General features: G+C 36.8%; 1 protein-coding gene across 2 annotated transcripts in view; it reads left to right on the forward strand.

Annotated features, from left to right (window-relative positions):
* Window positions 1-21,062, forward strand: part of LOC139697932 (growth arrest-specific protein 2-like) — an 88,872-nt gene that overhangs the window by 66,176 nt on the left and 1,634 nt on the right. Inside the window, exons 4-7 of one of the 2 annotated variants that reach the window (XM_071596792.1) lie at window positions 423-564; window positions 10,429-10,678; window positions 13,807-14,206; window positions 18,389-18,526. In XM_071596792.1, the coding sequence (XP_071452893.1) occupies window positions 423-564; window positions 10,429-10,678; window positions 13,807-14,206; window positions 18,389-18,526 (930 nt within the window). The remainder of the gene's footprint in view (window positions 1-422; window positions 565-10,428; window positions 10,679-13,806; window positions 14,207-18,388; window positions 18,527-21,062) is intronic. The other variant, XM_071596793.1, reaches the window with a different exon arrangement.

Raw genomic sequence — 21,062 nt, forward strand, 5'->3', positions numbered from 1 at the left:
TAAGAGTCTCCATAACCATTATTACTCCAGGAATAATAAAATAATCTAAAGATTTAAAACATGGAATAAATAAAAAAATCTAGATTCACTGCTTATTTAATGAAAAAGTTTTATTCACTTATTCTGACAAATAAAATTTTTGTAAAATTTCAAATTATGATAGCGCACTGCAGAGAGGTTGAAAAGGTATGTTCACAGCATCCTACCCCGTGCAAATGTACTAGGTACCCTCACAGCAGTTAAAGGGTTAAAATGTTGCCTTATAGGATTAATTAATCAGTTTCCTCAACTATTAGTGAATTTCAAGTGGTAGGATTTTATAATTATTCTAGAAATAATCATGACCTTCATTAAATTAACTTGGGATTGTGAGAGCAAGTGACTGCAAATGCCTATCAAATTGTTGCTTTCTCTTGGCATAGCCGGCTCCAACCATCCGGTCCCGTTTTTGGGAGCATGCTGCAAGGCGGAGCTTCTTCTGCCGGGACAACATGGAGAACTTCATTAAATTCTGTCGGAAGCTAGGAGTCCATGAGAACCTCTTGTTTGAGAGTGATGATCTAGGTCAGTATATGGAAACTTTGTAAAAATCAAAATGGCTCCAATCAAATAATTCCACATTGTGACATGCCTTTGGCTCCTAAAGTTTGGGGTTTTTCTCTTAGTGGACATAAAAAAGAGTGCACTGGTAGAGGGGATGAATGGTGCTCCTGGTCTTGGTCCATCATCAACTTAAATAAAACCACTTGGGCAGTATTTTGGACTAAAATAGACACATTTGTAGAGACATAAGAAGAAAAAATGCATAAGGCAAAGAATTTTTCACAATGAGGTGGGCATTGATAACAGGGATGATAAGTAAGAATATTGAGAAACAGCTTATCAAAACCAAGATTTCATGCAATATGGAAATATGTTCATTTAAGCTATAAAATTGGAACATATTTGAGGCTTGTGAGAAATGTGGGTGTGGACGAGGATGTAAAAGGTGAAATAGACAGAAAAACCCAAAGTTCTAATCCATATTTAAGATTTAGCAAGCCTTTTCTCTAGATCCGTACTCAATGTCCTTGGCATCAATTTTTACCTCCTTGTGAAAGCTTCTTTGCCTAATGTAATTCTTCTCCTTATGTCCATACTACTTTGACTGTGTTGGTCCAAACACTTCCGAAGATACATAAATTGTTCCTCATGCTCTAGGTTTGTCCACTTATTTTAATGTTTAATTTAGCATTTCTATTTCTGGAAAATCGTATAATCTTTGTTTTATTTACATTTATTTTCATTCCATACCTTTCCCACTGAATTTCCAAATCACTCAGCAATGCTTGCAATACCTTGGCTGACTGACAAACTAAAGCTTTGCCATGAGCAGAACGAACTGATTTTATGAATTCCACTTCAACTTACATTCTTATATCCAGTTCTTCCCATGCCTCTTGACTCATTTCCTCCACATATATGTTGAACAGTAGAGGTGATAATGGACCATTAGCACCTGAGCAGTCTGAGACATGTACAGGTTGCATATTAGTATCCTATCCCTCCAATCTATTCCTATTTTTAGCAATATATTCATTAGTTTTTCCCAATTCACTCTATCAAATGCCTTTTTGAAATCTGCAAAATAGGAAACTATGTTCTAATTATATTCTATATTCCTCACCATTAGTGTCCTCATTACTGTGATGCCATCATGCTTGCCTCTCCCCTTCCTGAACCCAAACTGATCATCACCTAAGTAATAGTTTGCCCTGCTCTCCATCCTCTTGTTGGTGATCCTGAAAACCACTTTGCTGCCTGTGAAATCCAACTTATTCTGTAGTCCTTACATGATGTAGCCTTTACTTTTTTTGAAATAGGAATTAACACTGTTCTGACAAAGTATTCTGGCCAGATTTCTCTTTCATAAATGCTATGGTTCAGTCCATAAAAATTCATTCTACCACATTTTCCTAAACCTTTATACTTTATACTTGTACCCACATGGCCTTATTTGATGTAATCTCTCTTAATGTCCTTTCTATCTCATTGTCGAGCATGCCTGGACCAAAGCTATTTTCATCTGCATCATATTCTCTTTCCTTGTCTAAGTTTGTTGGCCTAATTCTTTACCATACAGTTCTTCTATATATTCCTCCCATCTCTCTTGGATCTTTCCTGGTTCAACTAAAACTTTCCCCTACTTATCCCTAATTGTTAACACAGGTTTCCCATCTTACTTCCTGATAGTGTTTTCTTCACAAATTCTATCCTTCCTCTGCAAATTTTTCATATCCTTGCACTGCGTCTTCTGCCATCCTTATTTTGTTCAATTTTTTGTATATCTCAATTTAAATGTATTATTTATTTGACTCTTTGTAATTCCTTTTTCCTAACTTTGCATTCTTCCATTTCCTTTTCTCATCTATCTTTCTAATAATCTCATCCATAATACATGGTTTCATTGTTCTTGTCCTATTAACAGTTCCTATAGTTTCTTTTGTAGCTTTCAACATCCATTTATTGATATATTCCCGATTTTCCTCTATAGTTACCAGCTATATTTCCTCATTCTTGATGCTCTCTACAGCCAGCTGACACTCCTTCCTTTTCAATCCAGTCAATGCTTTTAAGTTCCATTATCTTAACTGCCACCCTTGCCTTATCTTTTTGAACCAAACACTACACTTCATGAGTATTAAATTGTGATCCCAGTCAGTATCCGCTCCTGGAAAACATGCTGCTCTTAAATCTGTGCCTAGCTATAATATAATCTAACTGATACCTTTCTGAGTCCCTGGCTTTCTCCCACGTCTATATGCCCTCTCTGGCTATATGACCACGTCTTTTTTGGTGCCTTCACCGAGTGTTGGTGAAAGCTAACCCCTCTCTCCTGCAAAACTCAATTGCTTTATCCCCGCGGTCAGTCCTCCTACATAAATCGTAGTCCCTTACCTCATCCCCATCTCTTCCTTCACCTGCTGTCGCATTCCAATCCCCCATCACTATTAAATGCTTCCCTGCAGGAATACACGCGATTATGTCCTCTAATTGATCATATATCCTATCGACTTCTTCCTCCTTATAATTGCTTGACATGTATACCTGAACAATGACAAAGTTCGTCAACTGCTTTTCCACAACTAGTGATATTCTATCCGTAGCTTGGTCTATGTTGACTATACTTCTTCCTGCCATTTTATTCAATATTATGGCAACCCTTTGTTGGCTCTTGTCCTCTCCATTGCATATTGCTCTAAAAATATCATTCCAGTAATCCCTGCTATCCATCCATCCCACCTCACATAGACCTTAACTATCTATAGTTCCTCTTTCCATCTCTCACTTTATATTATCTACTTTTGCTGTCCTCAACATTGTCCTAAAATTACAAGTTCCTATTCTAAGTAATTCAATCTTCCTTATCAGTATCTTCTGTACTGCTGCTGTTGATTTTGCTTTGCAACGATTTCGTGAGACGACGACTGGCGAAGCCTTGCCTCCCCTGCTGCTGGGCACAACTTACGGCCAATTGGACCAAGTCCCATAGTTGCCTAGAGTCAATCACCCTTGAATGGCCCACCTTAATTTTCCTGGCATTCTGTAGTCTATCATGCTTTATCCAAATCCACAGCCATCAAAGAATATACCCCAGTACCCTGCAATAGACCGAAATGTCAAACATGTCCCATCTTCACTGCTCCTTGCCTCCCCTCTCAACTTACCAATTCTCTCCTATCCCATGCCACTCACTCCCTCTGGCACATCCCGCAATATAATCTATCAATTTAACTGCAAACTCTCTCCCTCTTTCTACATTGGGCAATAATAATAATATACTTTATTCATCTTATAATCATATTCACATATGGTAGATGTCGTCATTTAGGAACATACAGTTGTTCATAGATAATATAGTATACAGCACAATATATAATCACATAAAATACTTATTTGAAAATATTTGCATACATACATCTAGTATTCTACTCACGCTAGACCTTATAATTTTAGGCTAGTAAAGTCGAGCTCATAATACTCCTCTATTGAGTATAAAGGATTGGAGGTAAGCCAATCACGCAGCACCCTGCGGAACACTACATTGCGGGCTGACTTTACAGATTTTGGAAGCATATTAAACAATTTGTTAGGTAGACCTCCAACTTTGTAAGTCCTATCTAGCCTACAGTATGGAAAATCCATATTAGACTTTGCTCTGGTGTTATGGCTGTGAACGTCAGCCCTAGTGGAGTACATACTCGTATTTTCTTTTACATGAACTAATGAATAGAATATATATAAATTGTAGATAGTCATAATTTTTAAATTTAAAAAGAGAGGTCTACAGTGTTCAAGTGGACATGAATTAGATAAGGTACGGACTGCCTTTTTCTGCATCACAAAGATTAGCTTAATATCAGATGCATGCCCCCAAAGTCTAATGCCATAAGTAATATGTGAGTGAAAGAATGCATAGTAGGCATTAATTAAGTAGTCCTTACTAACATATAATTTCAATTTCCTGAGCAGAAATAAGGCTCGTGCAAGTTTCTTCCTAATGTATAGAATATGAGTACTCCATGTTAACTTGGAGTCTAAATAAAATCCCAGCTGTTTCACAGAGACAGTATCCGGTGTAGCACATTTTAGAGTACATAGAAGATGCTGAGTTTTATCGGGATTCATATGGAGATTGTTGGCAGAAAACCAGTCCACTGCCTTTTTAAGTATAATAGGAACTTTATTCATTGCATCAGAATGATGGGGGGAACTATGTAGGAAAGTAGTATCATCCGCATAGAGGACACAGTCAGTAATCATATTGGGGCACAAGCCATTAATCATGAGCAGAAATAAAAGAGGTCCAAGCACAGAGCCCTGAGGCACACCATATTTAATGGTTTTGACTGTTTACCATTTACATAAACTGACTGCTTACGATCAGATAAGTAGGAAGAAATAAATTTTAGTTCAGTATCCTTAAAACCATAATATTTCTACTTATTTATGAGAATTGTGTGATTAACACAGTCAAAAGCCGAAGAGAGAACACATAGTGAGAGAGCCAAACATTGATTACCTTCAAAAGCCTTAATGATTTGCTTTATAACATATTCAACAGCTTGAGTTGTACATTTGTTGGGTCTGAAACCAAACTGAGTCGGTGTAAATAGATTTAAAGATTCAAAATAGTCCAGGATTTGGGTAAATACAACTGATTCAATGATTTTTGCAAGTGGAGAAATAATTGTAATAGGACGATAATTGTTTGGAGATTTGATATCACCACATTTGTGAATAGGAATGACCGTGGAAAACTTCAACTGATCAGGAAAATAACCAGACTGGAGACAAGAGTTAATGACAATAGCAAGAGGGTATGCTAACCAGTCAATTACAGATTTGATTGAATTATTTGAAAGCCCAAACATATCTTTACAATTAGAATTCTTGAACTTTTTCACTACTTTAATTATGTCTATCTGAGAAACTTCTTTCCATCTAAATATAGAATTGGTGGTGGGAGTATTACATAATAGGTTATTAGCAGTGTTAGCTGAGGTTTGCTTTGCAATGCACCCTCAACACCCACATAAACATATCTGCGGGGATTGGGATGGTGCAGTGGCATCTGGCTTTTCACCGAGAGGGCCCAGAATCGAATCCTGGAGTCAGCAGATTTTTTCAGTGGCATCTCAATCCCTACTTGAGGTGCTTTGAGGAGAGCACTTTAAGTGAGTACGCTGTCCATCGGATGGGACGTTAAGCTGCTGATCTGCTGCTTGCACCTTTCGTTAAGAGTATGCTAATGCCAATGCTGGGTTTTTCTACACACTTTATCCTTTCCCATCCATCCATGATGGCACGAATAACCTCAGTCATTGATCGCCTCCCCTAAAACTACCAGTACCACTAACATGTCAATGGAGACCAAGGGATCTAGCTAAATTTATGAAAGACACGATTTCATTTATTACATACTCCATTGTTGTGATGATAATTATCTTTCTGTAAACATGAATAAGACAATAAACCTTAAACTCCACCCCAAGAAATCTCCTCCTATCAAATGCCCACCCATCAAATTAAACAGTACTACAACATATTCCCATTGAATTCTTATGCCTATGCTGAAATGAAACTCATGACGGATCCATGCACATTACCTTTATCATGGGGCAATGGCTACTGTAATTTTCATCCCCCACAAACCAATAGGTTTTGTCTCCATTGGCACCCTCAAATGAATCTACTTTGCCAAAGTTTACTCGCATTTAACATGTGCCATTATTTTCTGGGGGAATGTTAGTTACTCCACCCATGTTCTCTCTCTACAGAAGAGAACTGTAAAGGTTAGCTGCAGTATGCCAATGCAGACCCATGGCACACCACACTTTCAATCCATAGGGATCATCCCCTTACCCTGCCTTTACATTCTCTGATGTACCTTATTCATAAGGAAATATTCCTTTTCGTTTTCCAAAAATTCTAAGTATCTCCATTAGAATACTCTGAGGAAACACGAGACACAAATAATGGAGTATAAAATAATATTAAGCCAAAAGGGCACCATAATGCAGCATCCATTGTGTGTAACAAAATACTCACTGAAATAATATATACCTCCTCCTATTCAAGAGTCAAAATATACATGAAAACCTACTTGATAAGGAAATACTTCTACGTTCTGTCTGAGTTCCTCACTTTATGGAGGAACACTTATTTTTTGCATACCAACTGAAAAGATGAGTGCTGTTTTCATTTCCACTTATGTGTTGCTCACTTATTGTGTTTTCTCTTTGTGCAACAGGTTTTAAACAATTGGCATTTTCTTTAATTGCATTGAGAATGTCCTCTCAGTTGTGGTAATATTATTATAAACATGGCCACCAAAATCTCTAAACAAATATCATTATAATAAATATGTGTTGAGATGGCAAGATGAAAAATGACATAGGACATCCACATGTCATGATTATTTCTTTTAAACTGAATGCTGCACCCATTTTTCCACTATTCTTCACAAGCATAAAATTTCATTTGATGTAATTTTGATCATTTCCAACAAGAAAGGGAAACGTTTTTAATATATTTTGCTCTGGACTGTTTACTTGTGCAAGGGCGAATTTTAATTTTGGCCCATGGTGGAATGTGCCCAAAAGAGGTGACCAAAACATATTAACCAGAGCAGAAATGTAAAAAAGAGGGATAGAAGTTACAGAATATAATATAAATTTTACTGGCCCCATGACTTCACAAAGTAAAATATAGGAAAAGTCAGAGAACAAATAATCAGCTGTTTCATTGTTCCGAATGCTCCAGAAACTCATCCACACCATAATATCACTTATCTATCAGAAAATGCTTGAGATATCTCTTAAATGTACCCATAGATGGAGCAGATTTTATGCCTAGTGGCAGATGGATAAAAATTTTGATGGCCACATGAAAGGGACTATTAATATACAGAGTAGAAGAGTGGCAGAATAAATGTGCACCAACACTCTGTCTAGTACTATGCCTATGTACTTGTGCACTGGTGATTTATTGTTTCATATTATCCTTAACACTCATACATAAGTAATAAATATACAGACAAGGTAAAGTTGAAATTTTCGATTCTTTAAAATAAGGTTTGCAAGTTTGCCATGGGGGTATTTTTGCTAAATACATAATACATCTTTCTTGCATTATAAAAACTCTACAGAAGTCGGTTGATGCTCCCAGAAAATAATCCTGTAGCTCAGGTGTCACTGAAAGTTGCCATAGTACACCATTTTTAGTATATTCCAATGCACAATGTTTGTAAGTTTTCGTAGAATAAATCCACTTTTTGCCAAAGTGGAGTATGGACCATTGGTATGGATCCCCCAGTTTAAAGACTCATCAATAGACAAACCTAAAAACTTGGTACTGTGTAACCTTTCTATAGGATGGCCTTTTAAGTAGAGGTCTAACTGAGGCACTTTCCTTCATTTTTAAATTGGATATAACATGTTTTTAGTACATTTACATTCTCTTTGTTAACGTTGAACCATTTTTCCAAGAGCAATAATGAGCTATCAAGCTTAAATTGCATAACGTTAGGGTCCTTGTGGCTCATTGCCTGAAACATCTGCATTAAGAATTTAGAGTAGCTTGGGAGAAGAGAAACTGTGGAGCAGGGAAGAGGGAGCGTTGACATCTAAGGAACTTGCAGACTGAGAATTGTGTGGGGGGACAAGGGGGAGGGACCTTGTGGGCTTTAATTTTTTTTTTTAGGTAAACTACTGGTTAAGGTAGGTTTTTGGATGGACACAGCTACTAAATAAAACATTTTGTGACTCCTAAAAAACACAAAACCCAGCAACCTACTTTATATTAGGTCCCTATTCATCTCTGCGTACTTTCTTCCTTCCTTCATCCCATCTAACATCCCTATCCTGTTCCTTACCTTTCCTCGTTTGCCTAACATTCTCCCCTCTACCACAGTCTTCAACATCCCACTGCCGGTCAATACACCCTTCATCCACTTTTCATGTCTCCATAGGATTTCTCCCAACAAACCCCTCTCTTCGCCCACCATACCAAGTACTTCCTCGTTTGTTTTCTTCTCTGTCCATTTCACCTTCTCCATTCTTCTCCACACCCACATTGCAAAAGCCTCCGGTCTACGTCTATCCACCTGCTTCAATGACCACGTTTCCGCGCCGTGCATAGCTACGCTCCATATCAAAGTTTTTACAAGTCTTATCTTAACATCCTTACTCAACGTCCCTGTCAACAACTACCTCTTCCTTGTCAAAGCCTCTTTGCCTAGCACAATTCTTCTCCTTATGTCCCTACTACTTTGACCGTGTTGGTCCAAAACACTACCGAAATACGTAAACTGTTCTACCTGCTCTAGTTTTTGCCCTCCTATTTTAATCTCTTTAATGCCTAGTCTTTATCTTTCAAGAACATCGCATTACCTTTGTTTTATTTATATTGATTCTCATCCCATACCTGTCGCACTGAATTTCCAATTCACTCAGCAATGCTTGCAACCCCTTGTCTGACTGACAAACTAAGGCTTGGTCATCAGCAAACCTAACTGATTTTACGGATTCCCCGCCCACTTTTATTCCTAGCTCCAGTTCTTCCCATGCCTCTTTGATCATTTCCTCTGCATACAGGTTGAACAGCAATGGTGATAATGTATTCCTATTTCCTGAAGAATACTCATTAGTGTTTCCCAATTCACTCTATCAAATGCTTTTTCGAAATCTACGAAACAGGCAAATACCTCCTGGTTGTGTTCTATATAGTATTCCTCTCAATTAATAATCTCATTACTGCAATGGCATCACGAGTACCTCTCCCCTTCCTAAACTCAAACCGATCATCCCCTAAGTAATCATTTGCCCTACTCTCTATCCTTTTGTTTATGATCCTAAGAACAACTTAAGCTGCGTGGGATATCAAACTTATTGTCCTATAGTCCTCACATGACGTGGCCTTTACCTTTTTCGGAATAGGAACTAAAACTGATCTCACAAAGTCTTCCGGCCAGATTCCCTCCTCATAAATACTACGGATCAGCCCATATAGCCTCTTCCTCCCACATTTTCCTAAGCATTTCAATAGTTCCACGGGAATGTTATCCGCCCCCACTGCCTTATTTAATTTCGTCTCCCTTAATTCCCTTTCTATCTCATTGTCTAGTATGCCTGGACCTAAGCTATCTTCCTCTACGTCATGTTCCTTTTCTATGTCTAACTTTGAATGCTGTGCAAATTTGTGGGACAATGAATGGGATGGAGGGGCTCAAATTGGAGGGATGTGGACTCATTATTTATTATGATGGGATAAAGCTCCTTCAAAATCTGTTGGATTTTCTGAGTGCCAGGGAAGAAGGTAGGGATGAGGTTGAAACCATAAGGGTGGTGTGTTATGGTCCGAGAAAACCATCTGGTGGATGGGGGGTAGGATTTTACAGTTGAGTGATATGCAGGGGTAACCAATTTTGACACCGGGTTTTACTACAATATCAGCATCCCTTCACCCTGCATATCCAAACCACACAATCAAGGTTTGGCCACACCACACCACTCTCCCCTGTCCAAACACTCACTCAAGGTCTGTTTCTCATTGAGGTGTGCCTGACAATGGCATCTGCCCTCAGTGGGGTGACCGTTTGAGTGATGTCATCACATAAGAAACATTTTTGAGGAGGGCAATGGGAAGACATCTTAATTGTTTATCCAATGACAATTGATGGACTATGCATTTGAAGCAAAAAATTGGTTTCCTGTCCTGTGGGTCATTTGGTTTATAGGTGTTTCTCAAAGCTTAAAATTAGAGTAGTGCTTAGTCAGTGTTCATCAAAGGCTGACCTTGAGTGACTGGAAGAGAGGTCTTTGAGACGCAGTGTGCATCTTTCCATCAGAATATCGCTCACAGGTCCACTCTCACTGTTCCCCACAGTCCTGCACAGTCAACCCCGCAATGTGGTGCTCTGCCTGCTGGAGGTGTCCCGCCTGGCGGCCCGCTTTGACCTTGAGCCTCCAGGCCTTGTGCAGCTGGAGAAGGAAATAGCACAGCAGGAGGAAAGGGAGGCACTTGGGGCAGCCACCAGCGCTAACTGGCGGCACAGCATAGGGGTGGCACCCACGGCAGCCCCCAGGCCCTCCAGCCGACCAATCAAGATGAGACACAGCAGGCAAGTGAGCCACAGGTGGAGATTATTCTCTCTTTGTCTGCTGCTTCGTAGGCCAGCAGCGTTAACTCAGCCCCCTTTCTCTCTCTGCTGGAACTGCCTTGCACATGCAGTAGTTGCCCTCATATCTGTGTGTGCTAGCCCCTCTGCTTATAGAGCAAGTATTATGTGTGGGTGGGCGCGCATATAGAAGTCTCCTCCATGAGCCACTTGATTGGGTGTGGCATCATGAAGTGAGTCATGTCTATTTGTGCTTGGTGGGTGTACGGCATGCATACCGTTTTTACCATTACTCTTAATGGATTCTATGAGATATTTTATCTTCCATCACATCTTTGGATTCCTTGATCCTTTGTATACTCATATCAGATAGCAAGTAGCAGTGTGTGCCTTTTTGTCCAAACGATATTTGAATATAATAAAGTTTCACCAGTGTAGTGCAAATTTGCCCACCCTGCACCCTCTAGTTGAAAAATAGAACATGCCTTTATCCCATTGATAAGTAATATTCTGGTGTGTTTGGTTCTTTTTGTTTACTTTATAAATATAAAAAAGATTGTATCAATTACCGTCATTCATGTAGAAAGCTTAGTTCAAGGTATTCATCACAAGAAGAATGCAGTGAATAATAAAATTTGCGTTCACGGTTGATTAAATCTTAAATTTAAAAGATAAACATTTTCCATAATCTTAAACAATGAATGAATACTTTTCTTTGATTAAACCTTGTACCTAATTAATTTTTTCAGCATGGAATGCATTATCGTATTTTACATAATGTTAATATACATATATGTAAAAAGTTGTTTCACTGAAAGAGTGTTTCGCTTTACGAAAAAAATCGTGGAGCAAATTATGCTCATTGCATGAGTTTCCAGTGTGTGTATGTATATATATATATATATATATATATATATATATATATATATATATATATATATATATATATATATATATTGTGTTCGTCCTTTATATGTGTTCCTATCCCTTTTCCTTATATCTGTTTCTGTATATATGAGTATATATATATATATATATATAAACATATAAACATACATATATATTTTCTATATATACATATTATATATATATAAACCATAAACACAGCAATCAATCTGAAGGTCGGTTTGGTAGGAAGAGTTCACCCAGTACTAAGCCCGACGGCGTTTGAAATTCACACATCAGGGTAGGGGGGCCAGTTCCTTTCCCTGTGCCGGTTATGGTTTCCCAGGAAGACCTGGTACCCGAAAAATCACTTTAGCTTGGGTGGAGCTGCAGGTGCCCAGAGTGCCTTGACCGGGAATCGAACCCAGGAACCGAATACTATATATATATATATATATATATATATATATATATATATATATATATATATATATATATATATATAGAGGGAGAGAGAGAGAGTATATACACACACAAACACATTCAAACATGAAATCCCACCATATGGCGAAAAAATATTCATTCATATGGAAATAGATGTAAGGGAAAGGGATAGGATCACATAAAGGATGAACACAGAAGAGGTGGGGAAGGCGGAATCAAACAGATCCCGGGAGTAAAAATATTTCCTCGACCAGAACTTGAACACCGGATCTTTCCACTTGTCGGGCAGATGCTCTAACCACTTGGGCTATCGAGGAAACATAATTTATTTACACTGAGATCTGTGAGTCTTTATACGTCACCAAGTGCCCTGATTCTTTGGCTTAGAGATGGCGTCCACCCACCAAAGGAGAAATAGACAACACACAAGAGGAAAGGGCAATGGTTTAGCAATCATACAATACCATATCGTCCTTTATATATGTTCATATCCCTTTTCCTTATATCTATTTCCATGTAAATGAATATGATTATAACAAACTTGGACAGCAACCAACATTATAAAAACACATAAAAAGATCACTCACACATTATTTCTTGATCATTTTGACGGAAGTCAGCTCCGTCTTCATCGGAAGAGATAGAAGTAATGACTGCAGAGTGAATGAATGAGCAGTCATTACTTCTATCTCGTCCAATAAAGACGGAGCTGAATTCCGTCAAAATGATCAAGAAATAACGGGTGAGTGATCTTTTTATGTGTTTTTATATTGTTCGTTGCTGTCTAAGTTTGTTATTCAACACTTCCATGTTACTTTGACCAAATCATCTACATATATATGTATATATATGATTTATTTATATATATATATATATATATATATATATATATATATATATATATATATATATATATATATATATGTATGTATATATATATATATATATATATATATATGATTTATTTATCCTTTATATGTGTTCCTATCCCTTTTCCTTATATCTGTTTCTGTATATATGAGTATTTATTCGCCATTTGGCGGGATTTCGTGTTTGAATGTGTATTTGGCCAATGTGGCTCATCTCTTTCTTCTGGCTATGCGTGCCACGAAACGCACTGTTCCTTTCCTGTATGATGTTGTATGAATTCTAAACCACTTTCCTTTCCTCTTGTGTATTGTCTATTTCTCCTTTGGTGGGTGAAACAGTCCCCTGACGCCATCTCTTGGCTAAAGAATCGGGACGCTTGGCGACATATTAGACCCACGGATCTCAGGGTAAACTACGTTTCCTCGATAGCTCAAGTGGTTAAGAGCATCCGCCCGGCAAGTGGAAAGATCCGAGATTCGAGTCCCGGTCAAGGAATAATTTTTACTCTTGTGATCCGTTCGATTCCGCCTTCCCCACCTTTATTGTGTTCGTCCTTTATATGTGTTCCTATCCCTTTTCCTTATATCTGTTTCTGTATATATGAGTATATATATATATATATATATATATGATTTATATATATATATATATATGATTTATATATATATATATATATATATATATATATATATATATATATATATATATATATATATATATATATATATATATATATTTATATATATATATGATTTATATATATATAATTTATATATATATATGATTGATATATATATAAACTCATTCCTATCTAGTGGTATCACTGGAAATGATTTCAAGTTTCAATTAAAGTGTGTTTTTACTTGTTCCTGTAAGACGTACAAGTAAGAATATAAGTAAAGGTATTCCATGTGTCCATGTGAATTTCCACGTGCCTGCCCTTGCAGCTCATCATCAGCCATCATGGCCTCAGGGTCATCGCCCATGGTGAGTGGCCCTAAGTGGGGTGGGAGTGCCAGCAGCAGCCCCGGGCCACGGTTGGGACGACCTCGCAGTGCAGACCGGAGGAGCCTCACGGCACAAGTGGATGGTCGGCCCAACGGCCACCTACGCCGTGCAAAGAGTGAGGGTGCCGGGAAGGCTATTGGAGGTGGCACAAGTGATGGCATCCCCAGCGATGGCACCGAGGATGACGACTGGGGGTCAGTGCGTGGCAGCGACCTTGATGTGACAGACCTGGACCTCCCACTGGCTGAGCAGGTGGGCATACGCTTGCGGAGGAACTGCCACTCAGCGGGTGGCGGCGAGCAGGTGGCAAGGGAGGAGATCACCGAGTTGGACAGAAGGGTGAGGATCCATGAACCAGTACCGAGAGGCATCCAATGGTGCATTTCCATGGGCCCTGGAGGCCATTCCAAAAGTAGACCATCACTTCAGGTTGTGATGATGCCGTGGAAGCTGCACGGTCTTCAACTAACATTATTTCCCTGAAAGGAAGATGATATTTTTTCATATAAATGCAAAAGATTAAAGCACACATTGTCTTTGGATTTATGTGTGAAATTTAAGGTTATCATTTTAAATGCACCAAAGTGACTCATCATAGCCTCACAAGTGATTTATAATGTATTGAGTATCACATTGCACTACTGTGAATATAAGTATTTACTACAATGCATGAACAACTATCACCAATATTTATGATATTTGCCCTGGTTCATGGCCTCCAAAGCGGACCAATGGTTCCACTTTGTTGGCAGGAGTGCTTTTATGAGGTTGTTTTCAGCTGCATAACTAGTTTTATGCATCATGCGATGTATGAACCACCAGTGCATGTGTGATTTGAAATTATTACCTACTTACTTAGGCGATATAATTCAAGTTCACTTCCAAGGTTCTGGAAAGGATGAAGGAGAATTAAAGTTGAGTGAAAAATCTTATATCTGAAAGAATGAAAGTGAATATTGGGTAGTTTGGAAGAAGACCCAGAATATACTATTATAGGACATGCTGGGATAGAATACACCACAATACAAGATCAGTATTATTTTTGCACCACCTTGAATTTGATGGCTGGTGTAAGAGGTAGTATGTAGAGCACAGCTTGTTTGATAAAGCCTGAATGCTGGTGTCCCACATTTTTTGACAAAAAATTTGTAAGGCAATACATCTGTCTTTACTTAAATCATGTGGGTATGATTTGTTTTTGTTAATGGGTATAATTTTTGTATGTTTTAAATTAGAGAGAAAATCATCATTAGTCAGTGACTCATGTATTAATAATAGGAGTGGATATTTATGTAATTATATGACATAAATTACTTCATAAGTTTATAATATCTTGGCCTTAGGAATTTTTATTAGAGTAATATGAAATAGTTACTTTTGATATATTGTGAATTTAATGACAATTAAAAAAAAGAGGAAACATTACAAGAAAGATTAGCAGAAGTGCTTGATGGAAGATGAATCACATTAGATATTAAAGTGGGAGTGCATTGAAATCATTTGCCAACTCTGAGTACCTTGGATATGAGTCGTCACCATGTTGCTATGTTTTAGGAAGTGTCTTTGAGAATTTTTTCATTAGACTCATTGATGATATCCCAGGATATTTTCATATTTATTTTTGGAGGAAAGTACCCTGTCATTACATATTTTTTTTGTTATGCACCAGAGTTTCCTCGAGTTTTTCTTAAGGAATTTATATTCCTGATGTATTTTTAAATTATCAGATTGTCTTCCAATCACTGAATTTTTTTTAATAACAGAGGCAATTCTGCATATTTGTCTTTTTACTTGAGATTTACCATGACTTGATTACTCTCTTCTTCAGAATGAGAGGAAAAGCAATATGAAAGCACTGAAAAAGGAAATGATCAAACTGAAAGTTCAAGAATTTGCAGGACCACTGAACATTCCCTTTGCATCAAGAATCAAAGACAAGCACCGAATGGTGTGTATACATGATGCAATTTAGTGTTTTTATCCTGACATCTAGAACTTCACTTTGTCAATCAATGCCTGCTCTCTTACATCCATGATGAACTAATAAATTTCCCAATAAACATGATCGGGTTACAAAAGACACATAACTAGGCCTCTCATGTACTAAACAAGTAATGAAAATGAGACACCCATTCGCTTTGGCATGCCATCACCCAAAGTGCAAAGGTACCCAAATGATGAAAAAGTTGCAAAAAGCATCATCATAAAAACTTATGAAAATAAAAGTTTGCATGATGCAAGCTGTATTTATAAATGACATGATCATACGTTATTTTAAAATTCAAAGCATTCCCTCAGAAAATACAGCTGAATAGGATAATTGTTGAATCTCAGTGCTCAAGATGGATATCACCTGATTTGATGGAGGATTGGCTGATTGCTGTGTGGAATGGATGACCTGAAGCTCTTTTTAGGCCAAGGGCAATTCTCAGATATATAAGGTCAAAGTGATTCAACCTAACACACCATCAAGTTTAGGGCACCCATCATGGTATGAGCTATTCTTGTAGATATGCAAGGAGACATGATATCACAAATTCAAATATTGGATGCCGTATTTATGGAGCTCAGTCTTAAAAGTCTTATTTAGTGGTATTGAGAGTGGCTCTTAGCATGGGGCCAAGCATTGCCTCCAGTGGGGGTAATAAAGAAATACAATATATCACTTCTCTGTCAATGGACTGGCTATTTCATCATGAAACACAAAAGATCAAAATTAGATTTAAGAAATACAAAATATAAAATTCAATCAATGGTTTTGAAGACGATTTGTGATTTAATTGCTTTTGTATGATCCCCCTAAAATAAATGCTGCTAGCATGAAATTCTAGCCATATAATTTTATTATAATTTAATTACTTAGTTATAATATACAATATTTTGTTATAATTAAATTCAATACACTGTATTTCCTGCACCTAGTGCAAAGGGATGCACTCTATTTACTCCAAAATTTGCAATAAAATCAGCTTGTGTTTGATGGGACATATCATATGGGGGTATAATTTTGATCTCTAAAACGCGTCAATTTACAGCAAAAAAACTTAATATTAAGTGTTTTTTCTTGCATCAGGATTAGAGAATGGTTGCCTTGATTACAAATTTTGATAATGAATGTATAACTGTTATGGGTCAGGAGTAAGCATCAAAGTTTTAATGTGTCATTGAAAGTACTTTCTCAAAATTTCCTAATATATAATAAATTATGAAAAGTAATCTTGCATGTGGTGCTGCTGCAAAACTTAATACATGTTGATTGAACAGGGATGTCACACCTTTGTTAATATGTACACACATCATATCTGTTCCGATAAAATTAGATCTCGTAGACATTCAACCTTAAATAGTATGAAAGTATTGTCATGGCATGGAAAGTGGTTGCTTTTAAAACAAATTGCGATAATATCAAAATAATAACAGAAACTAGGCATCACATTAAAAAGAAGATGATTCAAGAAAAGAGTGATCATAGGGTGGATTTAGTATATGCAGACACTCATGTGCTCCTAAATGATTAAAACTTTCGGACACGTTGGTATGCCATCATGAGTTGGTATCTTATAACCTTTCTTTCATGTTACGGGAAGAATGAAATGGCTATTGAATTCTAGTGTTTTTTTGATTGAAAGAGTGGTGGAAAGTTGAAAGGTGGGACTATGATAATATCTTTTTAAAATTGCAAAATTAGCAATGCACTACAAAGAAGTGACAATGATATTGTATAAGAGGGAATTGACAACCCCAGTGAAAATAGCTGAATATATGATTCAGCAGCATTGAGGACGAATTTCTGGGATTCTGCAATTTTTAATTAATTTTTTAATTACTTTTTAAGGAATAAACGTCGGTATAACTGATAAATTTTCAAATCTAACCTCTCAGTATTCTTTGTATTATGTGTTAGCATCAAACTACTTGATCCTTTTCTGCCCAATCCTCATATTGTTCATAAATTCCAATCCAAAAAATTAGGGTCCAATTTCTGGGCTGGGAAATAGCGTAGTCAGATCAAACATTTAATATAATTTGTCAATAAATTTTATATTATTAGACAAACTTGACCTTTTAATAATATGAGTGATGTGATACACCCCAATTCAGAGTTATGTACCGAGCTCTGATCATTAAGTGTTATGCCATGGAGAGATTGCCAGAGGAGGGCCCAGAATTGACACAATGCACAGCAGCCTAATCAACCTCACAGGAATGCTTTCCCAATCATTAACATTACTGCATGGCACATTTTTAGTCCATATGCTGCTACTAAGCAAATTGTAGGGATACATACATACATATATATTCCATTGTGTGTATTTTCTTTCAACTTAGAAACAGAAGTACAGGTGCGGAGAACCTCTTGGCCACAACTCGCAACCATGAATGAGGGAGTGTTAACCGAAGCATTGGACTGTATTTAATATGTCTGTTATCAGTGTCACTATCAATTGTGTTTCAAAGAATCATTTGCCCATGCATATTTTGTGGGAGAGGCACCACTAATGGTGGTGCATTGGGTTGCAGATTTATTTGCAGGTGCAGCAGGTGGCACGGATGTCAGAGCGCCAGTGCCAGTGCAAGGGGGGGCGGTGCAACAAGCTCAAGGTCAAGAAGCTGGGCGAGGGCAAATACAGTATTGCAGGACGCAATGTCTTCATAAGGGTGAGGAGAATAGGCACATTCAGTACCATGGTCCTGTGGTTAGGAAGGAGACTTGTCATTAGTGCCACAGGGATACCAATTTATTATTTTAATTTTTATTTAATTCATTTTTCCAAAGTATAACAATTTTTTGCCATTTTTCATATTATTGGTCATTTCTTTCCTTTTCCAAATGAGTAGGCTGGAAAATGTTTCTAGAGTAAATTTAACTTTTTCCAAAAATATTTTGATAATTGTGGGAATTTTCTAGTAGCAGAATTTGTCTCAGTTTGAATGTTAGTCATCCATGTCCAGTCACTAATTAAATGTATATCCTCAGTTTTCAAGTGAGAGTTACCCAATTCGGGAATTTTGTAAATAATTTTCTTAGCAATAGCAAGTGGTCTCCTGGTAAAGACCATTTCCCTTAGGTCTTTATATTTTACCATGGACCTTTGCTAGCACATTCTTGATGGGACTTGGAATTCTGAATGGACTTATCAGTAAAATGTGCAAACCAGAGTTGACCTTCAATGGGAAGTTGCAATTGCAATGTGGGTGGCATAATTAAAATGGTACGTAATATTTTGATGCAATGACTTGTCACTGTATATTTTGTGGCTTGTTGGTGATGGTAAATGGAAAAACCCTTCATACCATTAATATCATGAAATATATATTCAACACATTTTGTGTATATACTTCCTCAGTGCATATTTATTTGATATTTTATATATCAATGGGACACATTCCATGCCATTTGAATTCTATTTTTTTACTGCCTTACAATTTATTTCACGAAAGAGTTATATAGTGGTTTACTTTTCATTTGTGACAACTGAAGTACATATTACTCTTAAACAAGTCTGTGGCATGTGCACAGTACACTTAACTCATTTCCTGCAAATCTCAGGGCATTTTAATGTTGAATGTAAAAATGAAATTGCATGGCAAAGTACAAAAAAATTAAATAGAAAGGTACTTATTTTACTCTTGGACTGTTTTAAGCAATGAAGAAGCAGTTTCAGCACTGACAGATCTCCAAAAAATATTCCTGTATATTTTACAGTTCACATTGACAATAAAAAGCAGTGGTATTTCCCATAAGTCCAGAATTTATGTTCAAAATAAGTAATAAATAACAAAGTGATGAGAACTAAATTATTGCCACCATATATTTCAGGTATGAATGCATTTTTGTTCCACCTCTCTGGGAAGTTTATGCTTATCTTCCATCAAAATTTGCCTTTTAAGGTTGATAATACAGCACTTGCAATGATTCTAATGAAACAACTTATTCTTGTTCATGCTATTTTGATGATGCAAACGCCAGCATTTTCAAACTAACCAAAATCAATCAAAAATGTGTGTGTTGAGATGATAGCACTGAAATTAAAATGTGGTGTTTGTATCTTCATTATTAATCCATTTTAATTAGATGCTATAACCCTTTTTCCAACACTGATTTACATGAAATATCATTTGACATAACTTAGATCTTTTTATTAGGAAAAGTATCTTTTTTCATTGATTTTTCATTGATTTTTAGCCCTTGATTTTCCACATATGCCTAAGTAAATTTAATTTTGGTACGTTTTCGGGTATATAAAAGAAGCGACCAAAAGGTGTTTAACTTTAAATATTTACATGGTTAGGGGTCAAGGCCTTATGGAATGTATATGCTAAAGAGAAAAATGCATATCACCAAGGAATATCCTGACCAAAGCCTAATGTACTTTCAGTCGAGGTTTCATGTTCTCTCAACGCTTTTCAATTTATTCCCTCTAAAATAATTATTACTACTATTTTACTTGATAGTTATTAAAATATCAACCAGGAATATATGAATAACACTGTGGAATCCTGATATAATGAATTCAATATAGCAAGATCTTGATATAATGGTTTGGTTTGCATCCAAGAAAAACATTGTACTGACAGCAGTCTCTTCGTGAAAAGTACAATTTGACTTTGCATAAAAATGGAAATCATAAAATTTTATTCATTATTTATAGTCAAGTGCACATATACAGCAATGTTTCAGCTATCTATGCATAACTTATTCAAAGGAGATAATCCAGGAATGTTCCATAACTTTGTTCCTGATGAAACACTTTCTGAATATATTACGTAATTATTCCTTAAGCCATATAGGGTAAAGAGCAAAGGGCTTACCCTTTACGGCTTAATGAAAAATTATTCAATATAGCCTGTCTTAAAAAGGCCATAAGAAGCTCATATTAAGTAATTATTCCTTAAGTCATATAGGGTAAAGAGCAAAGGGCTTACCCTTTACGGCTTAATGAAAAATTATTCAATATAGCCTGTCTTAAAAAGGCCATAAGAAGCTCAAGTTCTCCTTTTGAAATACTCTCTGATTGATGTGCAATAAAATATGTTGGCTGCAGAAAATTATTGCAACAGGATTAACGTCTCCATCCTTGGGAGAATCTACTAATTGCTACGAATACCCTTACTAATTACACACCCACACTTGACTATTCTCATTGTACGTCATGCTCATTATATAAGGATTCCGCTGTAATTATACCATTTT

This window comes from Hetaerina americana, unplaced genomic scaffold, assembly GCF_022747635.1.
Source record: "Hetaerina americana unplaced genomic scaffold, ioHetAmer1.1.p SCAF_8, whole genome shotgun sequence".
In the NCBI taxonomy this organism is placed as follows: domain Eukaryota; kingdom Metazoa; phylum Arthropoda; class Insecta; order Odonata; family Calopterygidae; genus Hetaerina; species Hetaerina americana.